Consider the following 15871-nt stretch of genomic DNA (forward strand, 5'->3'; position numbering starts at 1 on the left):
ATAAAAAGTGTAGAAAATTCTATCAAGTTAGTACACAAACTGCAGATTAACTTATCTCAAACTCTTGCATGTATGAACAGCATTGCATGAACCGGTGGGGGCAGTAGAGAGGCCAATATTGTCATTTTATTTTAGAAGACGAATAAGATCTGATCTAAACTGATTTAAGGAACTTAAAAATTGGTTCTAAGATCCGTCACCAATTTTTCAGAGTTAAATTATGTTATGCAAATTCACATTGATGGTATTTTATAGAGAACAGACTGATTAATGTGTTCAGGGTTGTGTGTTGCACCGATGAAGGCCGGTGATAAATGAGAGGTTACTATGTGAGCACAGTGTGCTCTGTTGTCATGGCGCCAGGCGGTGACCTACATGACAAGGTTTTAATCTGTCATTGATGCGTCTGATCTATTAGCACCATGACCTATTGCTCTCTTTTGTGAAGTGTGTATGTGTCCAAGCATCACACTGCAGTTGCATCATTGCACAGCATATTTCAAGTTGCACTGCTGTTGGTTCAGCTCTGACACTAGTGCAGCAATGGTGTTTTAATCTGACGTCAATTGTGAAATGTATATTTCTATACCGGCCATGAAACAGAATTTAATTACTGGCAGTTTAAAGGGGTAGTTCACCCAAAAAAATTAAAATTCTGTCATCATTTACTCACCGTCAAGTTGTTTCAAACCTGTATGATTTTTTCTTCTTCTGCTGAACTCAAAAGAAGATATTTTGAAGAATGTCATTAATCAAACAGTTGATGGACCCCATTGACTTCCATAGTATGGAAAAACATATAATGGAAGGCAATGAGGTCCATCAACTGTTTGGTTACATTTCTCAATTTTCCCCAAAAAAAAAATATATATATTTTTTTTTTTTTACAGATTTTTGGAATAACGTGAGGGTGAGTAAATGATGACAGCATTTAAATTTTTTTAGTGAACTATTCCTTTAAATCTGTGAGGGTCACACTATCAGTCTTACTTTTTACTTTGGCGAGTTTATAATTTAGACCCTGAGACTGAGCCAATGCAATGAGCCGGATTGATGCTCTGTCCTCTCTATTACAGAGTCTTATAGTGTTTTCAGTGGTACGCTCAGATGTTATTGAGTAATAGAGGGTAGTGTGTGTGTGTGAGAGAGAGAATTGCAGTCCGGGTTGTTGCTCACATTGATGGTTTATAAGGTAAGATGACTGGACCATGTCATAGTGGCTGTGCTGGAAGTCATTCGATTTTAGATGTGCTCTCTGCTGCTGCAGACAAAGCAATACTTCATATGTACCACTTTTTTATCGCTCTCTCTTTCTGTAGCTCATTTCATTTCACTTACTGACATAAGTTCCCCCTCATGGCTTCTCTTTTTCTACCATTTTGAATTGTCAGCATTGTGTGAATAAAAGTGTGGATGCCCTAATAAAATACTGTTTTTCCCATCTGAACAATTTAAATAGTTGACCTTCAAATAAAAATTATGAATTGTCACAATATAATGTGGTGTGAAGGACTTCAACAATATGTTTAAATAAATAATTATATATCTGCATTGTTTATCCTTTTGATCTTTCATTCAAAAAATTGCCAAAAATCTAACCTTTCATTGAAGTAAAATAATTAAAAGTGGGGGGAAATCACATTTTGAAATAATGAAAATGAAAATAATATGAAATAATGGTCACAATTATTGGTACCCCTAGAATTTTTTACGAGTAAAATATCTCTGAAGTATATTCCCATTAATATTTACCTTTTTTAACACACCAGGGTGACTAGAAACATGAAATTGTCCAGCCATGACTTCTTGTTTCACATGAGTTTAAATATGAGGAAACACAAAGGCCAAATTCCCTTAATCATCCCTCACAATGAGTAAAACCAAAGAACATAGTTCTAATGTGCAGCAAAAGGTTGTTGAGCATCACAAAATAGAATGTGGCTGTATGAAAATAGCTAAAGAATTGAAAATCCCCATTTTGACCATCAGGGCAATAATTAAGAAGTTCAAATCAACTAAAGATGTTACGAATCTGCCAGGAAGAGAACGTGTGTCTATATTGCCTTAATGGACGGTGAGGATGAAAGTTTGAGTGGCCAAAGAGTCTTCAAGGATCACATATGGAGAATTGCAGAGATTAGTTGAATCTTGGGGTCAGAAAGCCTATAAAAAAAATCAAACAACCCCTACATCACCACATGTTGTTTGGGAGGGTTTCAAGAAAAATCCTCCTCGTTCATCCAAAAACAAACTCCAGCATATTCAGTTGTCAGACACGACTGGAACTTCTAACGGTACAGGGTTCTGTGGTCAGATGAAACAAAAAAAAAAGAGTTTTTCGGCAGCAAACACACTAGATGGGTTTGGTGCACACAAGAATAAAAATTACCAATTTAATATACCATTGGATCTTTAATGTTGCGGGCATATTTTTTTCTGCTGGAGGTCCTGGACTTCTTGTTCAGATACATGGCATCGTGGATTCTATCATATATCAACAGATAAAAAATCAAAACCTGACGCCTTCTGCTAGAAATCTTATAATGGGCCGTGGTTGGATCTTCCATCAGGACAACGATCCAAAACAAACATCAAAATCAACACAAAAAATGTGTTACAGAGCACAAAATGAAGCTTCTGCCATGACCGTCCCAGTTCCCTGACCTGATGAGTGGAGTGAACTGAAGAGAAGAAGCGCCAACATGGATCTGGGAATCCATGAGAGATTCTGTATGGAGGAATGGTCTCTGATCTCTTGTCAGTTGTTCTCCAAACTCATCAGGCATAGGAGAAGACTCAGAGCTGTTATCTTGTCAAAAGGAGATTGCAAAAAGTATTTAAAAAAAGGGTGCCAATAATTGCATAATAATAATGCATTTAAAAAAAAAAATTTAACCCCATTGTCTTCTCTTTTTCTACTTTTTGTCTTTCCAACTAATCTAAATCTAAATAATTGTATTTGTCCATCTTATGCGTGTGCTAAGTAGATAAATAGATGTGGTACACATTAGAAACTGAGGACTGAGACTGTACAACAGAGAATATGATGTTATGAAGAGAGAATAAAATAAGGAAGAGACAAGGGATGAGCATGAAGATGGTAGAAGAAAGAGAGACAGAAACCACTGGACAGTTCCCTTTAGGATTCAGCATCTTTCCTCACTGTGTAGTGGTTCCAGCTTCATCTGCCTGTCTTTTCCTCCTTGGCATTGGTTCTCCGCTCCAGGCCCTCCTCTGATGAAGAGGAGCTGCTTCCTGATTTCATTATGGTGACTCAGTGGACAACCGTGTGCGGCACTGTGACTCGGCTAATCGTATTGTTGTCCTGCCGTCTGAAGGCCTGCCAAGACCAGCCACTCGTATTATTAACTCTCCCACAAAGAGGGGGAGACCGGATCGGAAGCAGAAAAGCAGGGAGATCCTCCAGCTAACCCACTGCCACCTCCAGCTCCTCCTCAGTTAGGACCGCAGGCCTCTTTACACCAGCAAAAGCCTTTAATACCTGAAAGATATTCCTTAGCATTCTCATTCATCTTAGTGGCAGTTGCTCGGCTCGCTTTCGAAACCAACAGAGTTGTCTTGCTATCTACTGCCTACATGAGCAGCCACCTTCTGGAAGTGTCCTGACTGAAATTAAATCTCATAAGTGAATGATTTGGTATGCTCTACTTAGCAGGCAACACCATACATCACAGCGCTCCTCACGTATCGTGTATGACATTTCAGATTTGATTTGATTGGCTGCGTCTGAATATGCGTACTTCCCTAGTATAGTAGGTGAAAAACAATAGCCTATATGTAAAAAGAGTAGTATGCATTCATACTACACACATTCATGCTAGAACATACTTTTTTTTTAACATTCACAACGTAATTAAGCTGTGTCCCAATTCAGAGGCTGCATTCTTCAAAGGAAATGGAAAAGTCCACGTTCCATAATAGAGTACACACAGATATTACTAACCATTTTTAAACATTTTGCATTTTTCGGTATTGAATTGTAAGTATGTTTTTTACCTTTTCTAGCTTTATCTGCCTTTTTGGATAGCAAGAATGCTTTTCTTTATGAATTAAACGTGTAAAGCTATCTTAGAAATTGCAGAAAGGACTTGTTTTCTAGACATCTGATACCTGGTGTATGTTCTCTTACTCCCACAAAACACATTTGGGAATATATGGTTTGTGAATCCGCCGAAAAGTGATTTTTCAGAATGACTCCAACCTCTCATATCTAATGTGCCTAAGATGTCCAATTTGGTTTTCAGATTCAGTCTTCATATAGTTTCATAAGTCACAAATAGTATGCAGGGAGAGTAATCTTTGATTCTGTGCCACTGATTTGCATAGAAATGAGATCTGACCCACTCAATAGAGTAGTCTAATGCATGAAAAAAGCAGCTGTTGATGTAAATGACTATAACTGTTCCACTTACTCTAATATCATTAGACAGAATGAGTGAGCTTGTGTGTGTGTGTGTGCGTGAGTGCGTGCGCGTGTGTGAGTGCGTGCATGTAAAGAAGAGAATGCACATGGAGTGATAGCAAGTACAATGAGCTAAGTGTCTCTTTATCAAAAATAATAATTTAAAAGTAGGGCTGTGAATTTAATGCATATATATATATATATATATTGTCTATCCAGAAACATCTCATGGATGCACTGGGACGGATCCTCAGTGATGTATCCTGGGATCATTGGGTGTTTCGGGTCTCGCAACATCATACACCCTCACCAAGGCGACCCAGCCGGGGTTGATTAAACCCTGACTTGTGTCCCAGTAGCAGTCCACGGATCAGCCCTCTTTATCCAAGGCCACTTTGTGGCCTTCTCTGCGGCTTCGCTCGCAAATTGAATGGCCCTTTTCTTGGCCGCCCCTGTAACTCCCAAACGACTGAGGACCTTGCAAAGTGAACGTCCCGCAAAGCCGTCTGGCCGGAGCCTTGTTGATGCAATATTCTGAGAGAACCTCAGTTGTTTTCCCAGGTCGACCTGCAGCTGCCAGTCCGAGGCTTTATGGAGGAGGCCTGTTGTTAATTGTGGGCACGCCCGGGGTTTCTCTCCAGCTTTAATGAAGGGGACTGCCTTCTTTGGAGCATGATGGTGTTTGCTGGTGCTGATGGCTGAGGCTCTCAGCAATTGCCTTAAGCCCCTGGTCATGGCGCCAACGATGCCCATCAGCCAGTGCATTTGGGCAGCTGATGAGGAGATGTTCTAAAGAGCCTCTTCCAGAGCAAAGAAGGCAGGAAGGTGTCTCGCTCTTCCCCCAGACATGGAGGTTCGCTGGGCTTGGCAGGGCATCGTAGACAGCTTGTACCAGGAAACGGACCCGATGGAAATCTGCCTGCAAGATGTTTGCCCAGGGGATCCTGCGCTGCAGTATATATATATATATATATATATATATATATATATTACACATGTAAGGAAATATAATCTGACTTCTTTTAGATTACTATTGACAACTCATTTATCATCTTAAATTTAATAGAATAATATCGTACCATATTTATACAACACTATTTTACATTACGTCTGGGTTTCACAGACTGGGGTTTTTGAAGGAACTGCAGGGTTTGTGAGTTTAATAAAAGTTAATAATGAAATAAATCATACAACTTTTAAATTAAAATAATAACAGAAAATAACAAATATGTGTTTGAAAGACAAAAGCCTTCCAAAGACATGGCAATACACTGTTAAATGACTCACTGAGTGATAATCCAAGTAATAATTATTGTGTTCGTCAGGAGTTGATTAGCTATGCAATGTTGAGAAAACACAGGGTTTTTTTTTCTGTAAATCCTGTGGTCAAATGCTTTGTGGCTCTCAATTTACCATGCAATTATAGTCTTCTGACTAGTGGCTGGTCTGTGTGTCCAATTGCACAAAACTAGAAGACTTTCTGAATGCATAAGTGATATGATTTTTTTTTAACACTATAAAGAAGAATTAGGGAGAGTCAGTAATTTATGAATGACTTACTGCCTTTGTCTGAATAATACATAACCATGTAATCAACAAAAAAGCAGCTAGTCTGATTACTAGTATTTGAAAATCGAATATAATCGAATACAAGTACTTAATTTTTGGAATCTGATTATGTGGTCCAGATTACATGTAATCAGTTACTACCCAGCCCTGGATATATGTGATTAATTCCATTAGTTAATCAGCATATAATGTAATTAATTTGGCATTAATACTATTTGTAATTCAGTTTAATTGATTAACAGATATCAATTCTTGATATTTTGAAGATATATTTGACTAAGAGGAGTCCCAGGGCTCCTGCTGGTACAGTAGAGCAGGTTGGCACCAACAGCATGAGATAAAATTCTTCATTCTTATGGCATTTCAAGTCCATTTTGCGCTGTCAAGAGTTATTAGTCTCTGCACCTAGTGTCTCTCTCTCTCTTTTCCTGCCCATATGCTGCGTTTTCCCAGAGGCGTCTATGGGCGGCTCATTTCTGAAGTTCCTTTCCAATCCCGCTCTCAGAGGAGTCATTTTGGCTGCCCACCCGCTAGCTTGTCCACCCTTGATCGAGTGTGTGTGGGTGTGTTTGTGTGAATGTATGTGTGTGTGTGTGTTGGCACCAGTGGCATTTTTGATTAAACTCAGTTCTCTCCTTACTAATTACCCCTCTCTCAGGCCCAGTCGCTATATAGTTGTGCAGTTTCTCTTGCTCTTTCTTTCTAATCAAAGACCTGGAACACTCATCATTGCAATGGCAGCTGCTAATTAGTGGATACCTGGCGCCGTGGCAACAGCAGGTTGGGGGTTTGGGGGGGTGTAGGGCGAGTCAAGGCTGGTTGATGGGAATAATGACACCGTGTCTCCATGTCTAGCTCCCACACTGAGGTGATTAAATATGGACACACACTACACCGCCAAGCATGTTTTAATATAATGATCGGACTCCGACATGGAAAATGTAGAATAACTTTAATCATACCGCTTTATGTTGTATTTGAGGCAGTGGCGTTTATAGGTAAAAGGGAGGTAAAAAAATAACTGGTCAATATTAAAATAATAACAATATAGCCTAGTTATATCTAAAGTACTGGTATACTACTCAATACCCAACTGTTAGCATACTCAACTTGCAGTATTTTCAATGTTAGCCTACTACTGTTTTTTTTTTTATCTTGACAACTGTGGTCTGCAAATATTTGCGAGTATGTGTGTGGCTTCATAGAGAAACTACCCGAAGGTTTTTGGGCATGCTGTGACTAGAATGTCCCATTACACTGTTTGTCTGGCACATTAGCCCTGCAAATAACCCAAACAGAGTTTGTCCTAGTTGAAAATCAAGCAAAAAAATTGTTCAACTCTTCCCCCGCCAGCGTTTTAAAAAAAAGTTGCCAGCCACCGCCTGCATTTTTGATAATTTTCACAAAAGTTTCATGGGCCCCCTAGAATATGTTGCTGTATGAATATATAAACATGCAATATATCAAAAGAAAGAACAGACCATCTGCTTTTAAACTACAAAAAGATAATGCATTCTTTTTTTTATCAACTATTGAATGTGGAAAAGTTTCATTAAAAAATCTACATTTTGAGCAAAAAGCTTGTTTTTGTCAAAGACTGCGTCTGTATCGGATTCAGAATGGTGATCGAAGCATCCATCGAGTCCATCAACACCCCCAAAGCTTCAGTCCTATAGCTCGTCCTGGGTCAACATTTCATTCTGTACCATTAGGCATTTTTTATTTATATGCCGCTCAATGTTGATGATTGCGTTATTTTACAAATGCATCTGCTTACACATGATATCGCTTGCTTCACATGTTTTTTGATCCGGAGATTCTCATCAAGATGCATAATAGCGCCCCCTACCATATAACAGTGAAAATACGGAAAACCGTAAATTTCCATCAATGGCGGGCAAAGAGTTAAGGTGGTATAAGTGAGCAATGAGCGTTCTTTAAATGTTGCATGGCACGTTTTGTTTTACGAAATGCATATATGTCCTCAAATCTATAAAGCACCATTCTGAGAGTTTAACCGAAGATTTGAATGTCTAAAGAAGTAAAAAGAATCACATGTACAGAATGAGGGAATATGGGACAAAAAAGCTTGAGAGAGAGAACATGATCGCATGGTTGAGAAGAGGGCGGGACGGATGCGATGAGAGTATTGAAGGAGAAAGACAGAGAGAGATATGTGGAGGAAGGGTGATAAATCATGCTAAACTCATTAATGAGATAACGGTGGCTGAGGAATATGAAGGTTAAAGGGTTGAGAGCTCTGGATGTGCCGTAGACAGAGTTATTTCCTGCCATGCCCACTGCAGTCAGTCACGTACACACGCACACATGCATATATGCCTATACATGTACGGCACAACGGAAGTGACAAAAGGACATTTTGTTGATCAGAATTGTCAAGATTGATGCCGAATCATTCCCGACTGAATTTATGATTTACTCTGTGTTCCTGATGTTGAGGTCGGCTGCTTCTCTGCTCTTTAGACATCAATCCACCTTTACTGTGACACACCAGAAATGGAGCTCTCTGTGATTTACAGCAAAACACATTCACATATGCTTACAAATTCATCGGCATGTCATGCTCTCTGATGGTTCAGGTTCATATGGCTGAGTTAACTTCAGACACTGTAAAGGATGTGCTAGTGGCTGGTTTGATCGTACAGATGTGTAGACTTCGATGGTTGACTATGTATTTTACTGACTTTGAACCTTTCTTTGAACCTTTGAACCTTTCAGTGAACAGTTCTTAACCTTCTGTGGTGAATATAAAGTCTCTCTAGTTGATAATGGTCTGAGATGAGTTTTAAGGGATACAATTATTGACATCAAAGCAGAATTTTCAACATCAGTCTTCAGTGTCACATGATCCTTTCTAAAAAAAATAATTTAAATATGCTGATATGCTGCTCAAGAAGTATTTCGTAATATTATTGAAAATGGACACACTGATACTTTTTTCAGTATACTTTGATCAATAGTATACAGTATACTATTTGTACAGTATATAGTATACTATTTGTACAGTATACTTTGATACTTTTTTTCAGTAGCCAATACTTTGATCGTTCAAAAGAACTAATTTTTTTTAATTAATTTAATCAATTCTCTGATAGAAATGACAGTTGTGGAGATTACATTTTTGGAAAAAAAAATTGTTTTACTTTTTTATAACTTGAGGCTAATTACACATCTAACATTTTATGTTGTCATAATACACACAATTAAATAATATAAAAAAAAAATTGCATCATTTTGGGAAATTTTGGATCAAAGAGTAAATGTTTAAAATTAAGCAAATAAACAGTACAGGCTCGAGAATTGTCGTCCATTATAAAACCATTACATCACAGGCAGTTTACAAGGCAAAGGCTGCTTAGATACTCCTGAATAGAAATATCTAAGCAGAACTTTATCCAGCGATGATCGTGCATTTCTTTATGCCGTATTCGATCATTTCTGTCTCTGAACAATTACCTTCACAAGTCACCCTTTGAATGAGACCTTGGAACATTGGTTGTTCAATCTGTAATTCCTCTTCTCTGACTTATCTGTCTATTTTCACCTCTAAACAAGTAAAGGAGACAGAAAAATGTGTTTTTCCTCCTCATTCCCTCCTCTCGCTTATGATAAATGGATGATGAGTCGCTTTTTTTTTCTGGTTCGACTTTTTGGACAAGCTTCAAGGCAACAGATGTGAGATTGTGCTTGGAGAATGAAATATTGAACAATTAGAGCGTCGCTACATGCCCAATCCAACCGCTGTCACGCTCAGTTTCTTTCTCACCCTTCTCTCTTTCTACTGAGAAATTTTACTAGGCATAATATTTCTCACTAGCCATGGATTGATTGATTGATTGATTGATTGATTGATTGATTGATTGATTGATTGATTGATTGATTGATTTGATTTGATTGACTGATTGACTGATTGACTGATTGACTGATTGATTGATTGATTGATTGATTGATTGATTGATTGATTGATTGATTGATTGATCGATCGATTGGGGAAATATAGTCAGATCATCAATTCAATTTGTATACATGTAAATGTGTATATACACTACCGTTCAAAAGTTTAAGGTCAGTAAGATTTTATTTTAAAGAAAGTAATGTTTTTATCCAGCAACAACCCCATAAAGTGACAGTAAAGACATGCGTAATGTTAATTAATATTTCTATTTCAAATAAATGCTGTTCTTAATTCATCAAATAATCCTGGGGGAAATGTATCATGGGTTTTCACAAAAATATTAGGCAGCACAACTGGTTTCAACATTGAAAAAATACAAATATTTATTTGAGCAGAAAATCAGCATATTGTAATTTAATTCTGACAGATCATGTGACACTGAACTCAGCTTTGCCATCACAGGAATATTCAAATAGAAAGCAGTTATTTTAAGTTGTAATACTATTATGCAATACAGTTGTCCTGTATTTTTAATCAAATGAATGCAACCCTGGTGATTATAAGATACTTCTTTTTCATTTAATTCATAATAGTTTCCTGAGGTCAGGGACAATCCGCTGTCACAGAGCATTACGAAACCCTCCGAAAAACATTCGAAAGGCTGCATTTTGTTCTGATGTGCGCTTAGATGTGGATCTGAAGTGTCGTGTCAGTTTGAAGTGATGTCATTAAGAGGGTCTTATCGTCCTCAAACAGAGTCTGTTCCTCGCGGCAGAGGATTGTTACAGTTTCAGTGGCTGGCCTCCCTCTGGGCAGGATAGTGTATCGATAGTCCCGCCTGTTAACACCTGCACACACACACACTACCGAACAGTCATGATCTTCTGCACTCAGGGGGAAGATACTATTGAACAGAAAGGGCCTCCATTTGAGGAGCAAGACTAAGTAGATAAAGTCATTCGCTGTATAGCGTGTCGAACAAGACCGGGAGATGAAATTTAAAGAATTGTTCTACTAGGCAGACTCATTTGCAAAACCCAGATAGTCCTTGTATAATCCTCCCTCGCTGGATGGCAAACAATGGACGGCACCAAGCTCTGAAGGGATTCTGGAGCTGCTGTCCCTCATTTGCACTGATTTAGTGGGAAAAACGTCCTGTTTTGGGACACTTTGTCCTCTTTTTTCCCTTGTCTTTCCGTCTCCGAGCTCGGTCGGCGTAAGCCAGCGGCAAAGCTTTCGCATAGCCAGCTCCAAAACGATATGAAATAAGGGCTAAAACGTGCACTTTATCTCTAACTATTGGCCCGTAGCTACACAAGGACCTAATGAAGCCGTGGCTAATGTGTGCGTGCGAGTGTGTACGGGAGTCAAGCGGCTGGTTAATTAGCTGTGAATGTGTGGTTTTGAAGAGCTTAGCGTCGGACTCTAGATCCTCATTATCTCTGTAACACCAGCGTTCCCTTTCCGCTGTCTCCCCTCTCCTCAAACCAGTGTTGTACAGCAGCACCCAGAGATAAGCAAACACACACACACACACACTCACTCATCACCAGTGTTGGACACGTCCCCAGTCGCTAAAACCTCATTATGAGCTCTGTTTGTGTATTGTCATTAAGTTGTATGTGCGTTCCCTCAGGGCGCGATTAAACAGGGCAGGGCTTTTGTTTTAGGCCTTTGTTTTTATAATTCTTTGACGGCTGTGAATAACCTGAACCCTATGCCTTTAAATCATATTGGTCATAGGATGGGTCTGTTCCAAAACAACATAGCATCCTAACTAAGATTCACCTCATAAGTTAGCAATTTTAAATGCTCTATTGTATGTATTTGCAGAACCTGATTTCACCATGTTAAACATCATTGTTGGTCCTGGAACATTATTCCAATCGACCAATCAGATTTGAGGGATAATGTACAGTTTATGTCACGTTTAGGCTCACAACCAGGGTAAGGTGCTTCTACTGTACATCAGTGTTATTCACCTGTCATGTCTCTCTGATTTTAGTGATAACTTATGGGTAGGGTAAGGTAAGGTTCAGGGGTAGGGATAGGGCAAGGACTACATTTTCGGACAGAAACGTTGTTCCAGAATCAACAAAACATGGCAAAATCTTGGACGTGCGTATGTAGATACATAGGCAGCAACTTACCTCACACAAATACCGCTCTTCATGTGAAGGCTTGACAATGTATTACAATAAATTACTTTAGCATGTTGCTAAGCTAACAGTGTGACTTACATGCTAAAGTAAAACTTAGCTCATACAAATATTGGGTAAATTTTTTTTGTAAAACAATTTTTTGTTGATTCTTGTCCATATTGAATGAAACCTGTAATTGTTTTAAATATATATTAAACTATTCGACACATTTTTTGTTTGATTCTCACCAAAAAGGGTAAACACTGTGACACTGTGTTGCTAGCAAAACATTGCTCTGTTTGTTTTGAGCATCGCAGTTATATATATATATATATATATATATATATATATATATATATATATATATATACTTTATATGTATATATACAGTATATATACAGTATATAATATGTATATATATATATATATATATATATATATATATATATACTGTATAAGTCTTATGACCATGAAATGTTTGTCCAATCATTGCATTCGGTTTGAGCTGTGTACTCTGTTATTGTTGCGATCCTGTTTAGTTCTGAAATTACACACTTTAAGTATATTTTGAATGAACATTTCTCATGCTTTGTTGGCAACCTTGTTTTTTTTTTAAGCTCCCTGCAGTGCGTTCTGGGAGGCCTTCTCTGAGAAAGATACACGAGATAATGCTTTGTCGAGAATGTTGTATTTTGAAAGCCAACATAACAGAACATCCTTCACGTGAAGAGCATGTAGTACATGATGCCTTAAAATGCTAATGTCCAGGCAGGTTGCTAGATTTGGAACAGTGCTAGCGTGCCCTTTTCTGACCTAGCTCTTAGAACCATGAAGCTTAGTGTATCTTCACCATGGTAACAGTGTCATCGTCAATGCAGTGGAGTGACCTCAGAGGTCGTAGGGCCGCTGTGATGATTTGAATGAAAGAAAGGGAACGAATGAAAGCCACGAAAGGTAGCAATCTGAAACGTGCGTCTCTGATGAATCATCGCCGTATGGTGCTGTGCGTATTATTGAGCATGAGTTCGTGTGTGAATGACCTGCAGATTATGGGTCATTATGATGGAAGCGGCCCATGGGCTGCGATAACACAGGACTCACTACGCAAGCTCACGGCAAACATTCCACTCTGTGAGCTATAGTGAGAGGGAGGCTGGCGTTGAATAGGCACACAAGTAATTAATCTTTCAAGGATTTTCTATGCTTCCAATTTTAAACTGCCCAGAAGGAATGGAAACGCAGTTATGTGCCGAAGATTTTGCATCTAAAACCCAGAAAAGCACTTGAAAGATTAAAGTCTGCAGTTGGTAGGACTGTTTCATTTTGTATTACAAGCAGCATTCTTGGAAAACAAGCAATGTATTCACTGGGAACCCAGAGATTTTCTTTCAAGTTAATATAGGGAATGAAATGGAATTTATTTTTGTGTAAAATAACTGTATCCAAAATCAAAAATCAGCTTGTTGTGAAGGCCACCATGGGTGAAACCAGAGGTGGAGACCCCACAACAAGATTACATAAAATCCACCAGTAAATCAATCAGTGAACCCTTTTTTGAACTGGTTCATTTCAGCGTGCAACCCAATTCACAAACATGATCAAATCTATGCTATGTTTAAAAACAGCTGAGCTACCTACTTTATGAAAAAGAATTGTATTGAATGTGTACTTAATCTTAAAAGTATAGTCCTATTTAAAAAAAAAAAACTCTATTTGCAGATTAAAAAAGGCCAGTATTTTAATGAAATAAAAGGCTAATTAAGTTTACATAAAGATATGTTTCTTAACACACATTTAAAAAGTGAGCTTTCTAATGTCAAATTGAAAGTTTTACCTTACACTATTTGTTTGGATTTTTCAATTCCACTTCTGCCAAAAATATGTTATCCCGCTCCCACCTGAAACATTCACGTTTTGTCCGATTCCCGCCTGAAAAAGGCCGTAGAAAGAGATATGTTGATTTTTCAGTCCCGGTCCGGTTGGATTCTGTCTCATTCCGTGTCTATAGGCTGTTTTTTTTTTCTTTCTTTTTTTTTCTACACACACAACACTTCAGATCTCCAGTTAGAGACGTTTGCGTGCCGTTAGTTTTAGATAATTATATTTCGCGGCAACCCACGCACTCAGTTGCGGGATTGCAGACCTCTACAGTAATTATAAACAACATGCAATTAAGAGCCCAAAAAGTTGTTTCAGTTTGATCTTACTGTGAGTATATTCTTTTAAACTTCTGTTATAGGTACTCTTTCTATAGGAGTTATAGGCTACTACATTTTCCCAAGGCCTGTCACACCACTGAAAATGTAAATGTGAAATCGTCATGCTCAGTTTTAAGTGTGAAATCATTAAGTTTGTGTGGGCACATGGCATGATAGTTTGATAATGAAATCCTCCCATTAACCTTATTCAAAACTTTTTTTTTTTAACAAAGCAACCCTCTTTCTCAAAGTTTGTTTAACACATCACTGACAACACTTCATATTTCAGCAGGGAAAATAGCACCTCGCAGTCAGACGGGTTGTCATAAGATGTCATTCCCTGTTGCAACTCTCGAGTTAACTGCCAGGCCCATGGGGGTGCGTCTCTCCTCCCCCCCCCGTGCATGCGGCATGTGGCGTGTGTATTGTGTTAGTGATGTTTTAATGACTCTAGATGAAGTGGGTGGTGAGGGGAAGATTGCCACTTGCAGTAGATTTCAGCAGATGATTGCTCTTCAGCGGCAGGAGGCTGACACTAGTGCCGAGACCCTGGTGTTTCAGCCATCATCCTGGAGGACGACTCGCTCCGAGCTCTTGACCTATTTCTGCCCTCCAATTCCCTCTCTGGGTTAATGTCTCCCTTCATTTCCATGGCCATTCAATGTCTGTAGTTGGATTTTTAACTTTAAGTGAGTGCTCGGATGTAACATTATTGCTTTCGCAGAAGAGGTTTCAGTGCACACTTGGGTTCAGTTGACCATAAGGTTCAGTTTGGGCACAAAAAAACTCAAGCTTCAATCCTTTGCAAGGGGAGGGCGTAGAGTTTTGAACTTTCAAATGAAAGTAGGCAGTAACTTTGTCGTTTTGGTGCACATCTGGGTTCAGTTGACCATAAAATTATATTCTGTTATGACAACTCTCTGAGTGATTGGCATGGCAAAAACTACAAAGGACTACAAAACATGGCGCAAAACAGGAAATAACATAAGTCCACTCAAGACAAGGGGAAAGCAAGACAGGAATCATAAGACACGTGACAATGACTACATTGTTTGAAAGTGTCATTGGTTTATTTTGATGATCTTTTTTTTTTTGGACATAATTCAGGGAGTCAACATGTCTGACATCAAAGCTAAACTTCATCTACTCCTCTAGCTGTACATGCAGCTCTAAAGTACTTTTGTTTTGTTTTTATCCACAGGTTCTTCAGCACCACCATGCAGTTCATGAGATTTCCTACATTGCAAAGGATATCACGGACCACAGAGCCTTTGGTTATGTATGTGGGAAGGAGGGAAACCATCGGTTTGTGGCCATTAAAACTGCTCAGTCTGTAAGTACTCATACCTGAAAATAGTCTCAAGTTTTCACATGCATTATATGTCCAAAAGTATATATCAAAACCATGAGTATATTATGTACTACAGTCTGTTTGCTGTTATGACAGCTTCCTATAAAGACTATGTCCCTGACTGGCATTCATTCCCTGTTTGTTTCTGACTTTGCCCCTGTGTTGTTGTTTCTGCGGCTGTATTTTGTTGTTGCGTTGCTCTAGTCTGCAGTTTTGCGCTTCTGTTGCAGTTGCTCAATCGGTTTCCATACTGGGACGATAAATATCTGCTGT

At 38.7% G+C, this 15871-nt stretch overlaps 1 protein-coding gene across 11 annotated transcripts in view; it reads left to right on the top strand.

Annotated features, from left to right (window-relative positions):
- Positions 1–15871, top strand: part of dab1a (DAB adaptor protein 1a) — a 410132-nt gene that overhangs the window by 356643 nt on the left and 37618 nt on the right. For all 11 annotated transcript variants that reach the window (XM_079584679.1, XM_079584680.1, XM_079584681.1 and 8 more), the window contains one exon: positions 15449–15580. In XM_079584679.1, the coding sequence (XP_079440805.1) occupies positions 15449–15580 (132 nt within the window). The remainder of the gene's footprint in view (positions 1–15448; positions 15581–15871) is intronic.

The sequence above is a fragment of the Phoxinus phoxinus genome (genome assembly GCF_949152265.1).
Source record: "Phoxinus phoxinus genome assembly, chromosome: 16".
Taxonomy (NCBI): domain Eukaryota; kingdom Metazoa; phylum Chordata; class Actinopteri; order Cypriniformes; family Leuciscidae; genus Phoxinus; species Phoxinus phoxinus.